The 1,423-nt window shown below is 60.7% G+C and overlaps 1 protein-coding gene across 1 annotated transcript in view; it reads right to left on the bottom strand.

Annotated features, from left to right (window-relative positions):
* The window catches only part of ttc7b (tetratricopeptide repeat domain 7B), a 22,435-nt gene that overhangs the window by 8,035 nt on the left and 12,977 nt on the right, over window positions 1-1,423 (bottom strand). The window contains exons 14-15 of the mRNA XM_025058512.1: window positions 1,243-1,410; window positions 233-330 (exon numbers count right to left, since the gene is read on the bottom strand). Of these exons, the coding sequence (XP_024914280.1) occupies window positions 233-330; window positions 1,243-1,410 (266 nt within the window). The remainder of the gene's footprint in view (window positions 1-232; window positions 331-1,242; window positions 1,411-1,423) is intronic.

Below are 1,423 nucleotides of genomic sequence, written 5' to 3'. Positions count from 1 at the left end.
TCCAGAGAACAGTTCCTCCAGAGAACAGTTCCAGAGAACAGTTCCAGACACTGGACGGTCACAGCCGTCCGACAAACCAACCATGGATGAACAGCTGCAACTAACTCTAACTAAGTCAATGAACTACCTCACACAGATCAGAGTACTCTCTATACTGTAGTACTTTAAAGTATTACTGTCAAGTCAGTGTGTGTGTGTGTGTGTGTGTGTGTGTGTGTGTGTGTGTGTGTACCAGTCTCGGGGTCACTGAAGTCAGGCAGGGTCATGGCGTTGAGCTGCCGTCGGTCAGCGACGGCTCGGTCCAACAGACTGCTGCCTCGACCAGAGTCACTGCAGAAACACAGGTGGAGGTCAGAGGTCAGACACAGCTGCCGTGGTCGAGAACCCACCACTGACCTGTGACCCTGCAGGTCATGAAGGCTAACGCAGCGGTGGAGCAGTGGAGCGGTGTAGCGGTGGAGCGGTGGAGCAGTGTTCAGTTAGTTTCTAAGAACATTCTGACTTCTGTGAGGCTCCACCTTCACAGCTGGGGGGGTCAGAGGGGGGTCAGAGGGGGGTCAGATGGGGGTCAGAGGGGGGTCAGATGGGGGTCAGAGGGGGGTCAGAGGGAGGTCAGGGGGGGTCAGATGGGGGTCAGAGGGGGGTCAGAGGGGGGTCAGATGGGGGTCAGAGGGGGGTCAGATGGGGGTCAGAGGGGGGTCAGAGGGGGGTCAGATGGGGGTCAGAGGGGGGTCAGAGGGGGGTCAGAGGGAGGTCAGAGGGGGGTCAGAGGGGGGTCAGAGGGAGGTCAGGGGGGGTCAGAGGGAGGTCAGGGGGGGTCAGAGGGAGGTCAGGGGGGGTCAGAGGGAGGTCAGGGGGGGTCAGAGGGAGGTCAGAGGGGGGTCAGAGGGAGGTCAGAGGGGGGTCAGAGGGGGGTCAGAGGGGGGTCAGAGGGAGGTCAGGGGGGGTCAGAGGGAGGTCAGGGGGGGTCAGAGGGAGGTCAGAGGGGGGTCAGAGGGGGGTCAGATGGGGGTCAGAGGGGGGTCAGAGGGGGGTCAGAGGGGGGTCAGATGGGGGTCAGAGGGGGGTCAGAGGGAGGTCAGGGGGGGTCAGAGGGAGGTCAGAGGGGGGTCAGAGGGGGGGTTCTTCCAGACTTCATGATGACACTGTCGTCTCCTCTCTCTCGTTTTATGATGCATGAAAACAGCGCCCCCTAAATGTTACATGGTGTGTGTGTGTGTGTGTGTGTGTGTGTGTGTGTACCTGGGGTTGGTCAGGTTGTAGAAGCTCTTCCAGATCTGCAGCATGTGTTTGCAGCTCAGCAGCGCCTCCTCTGGTCCTCGGCACATGGACTCCAGCTTCACCTTGGTGTACAGCAGGCTGAAAACAGAAGGACCGTGAGCTGAGGGTGGGGGGGAGGGGGGGGCGGAGCTACAGGAGGGGG

The sequence above is a fragment of the Cynoglossus semilaevis genome, chromosome 1, assembly GCF_000523025.1.
Source record: "Cynoglossus semilaevis isolate Cse_v1.0 chromosome 1, Cse_v1.0, whole genome shotgun sequence".
Lineage (NCBI taxonomy): Eukaryota > Metazoa > Chordata > Actinopteri > Pleuronectiformes > Cynoglossidae > Cynoglossus > Cynoglossus semilaevis.
Note: the sequence above shows the minus strand (reverse complement) of the source record. Positions and strands in the feature narration are given on the sequence as shown.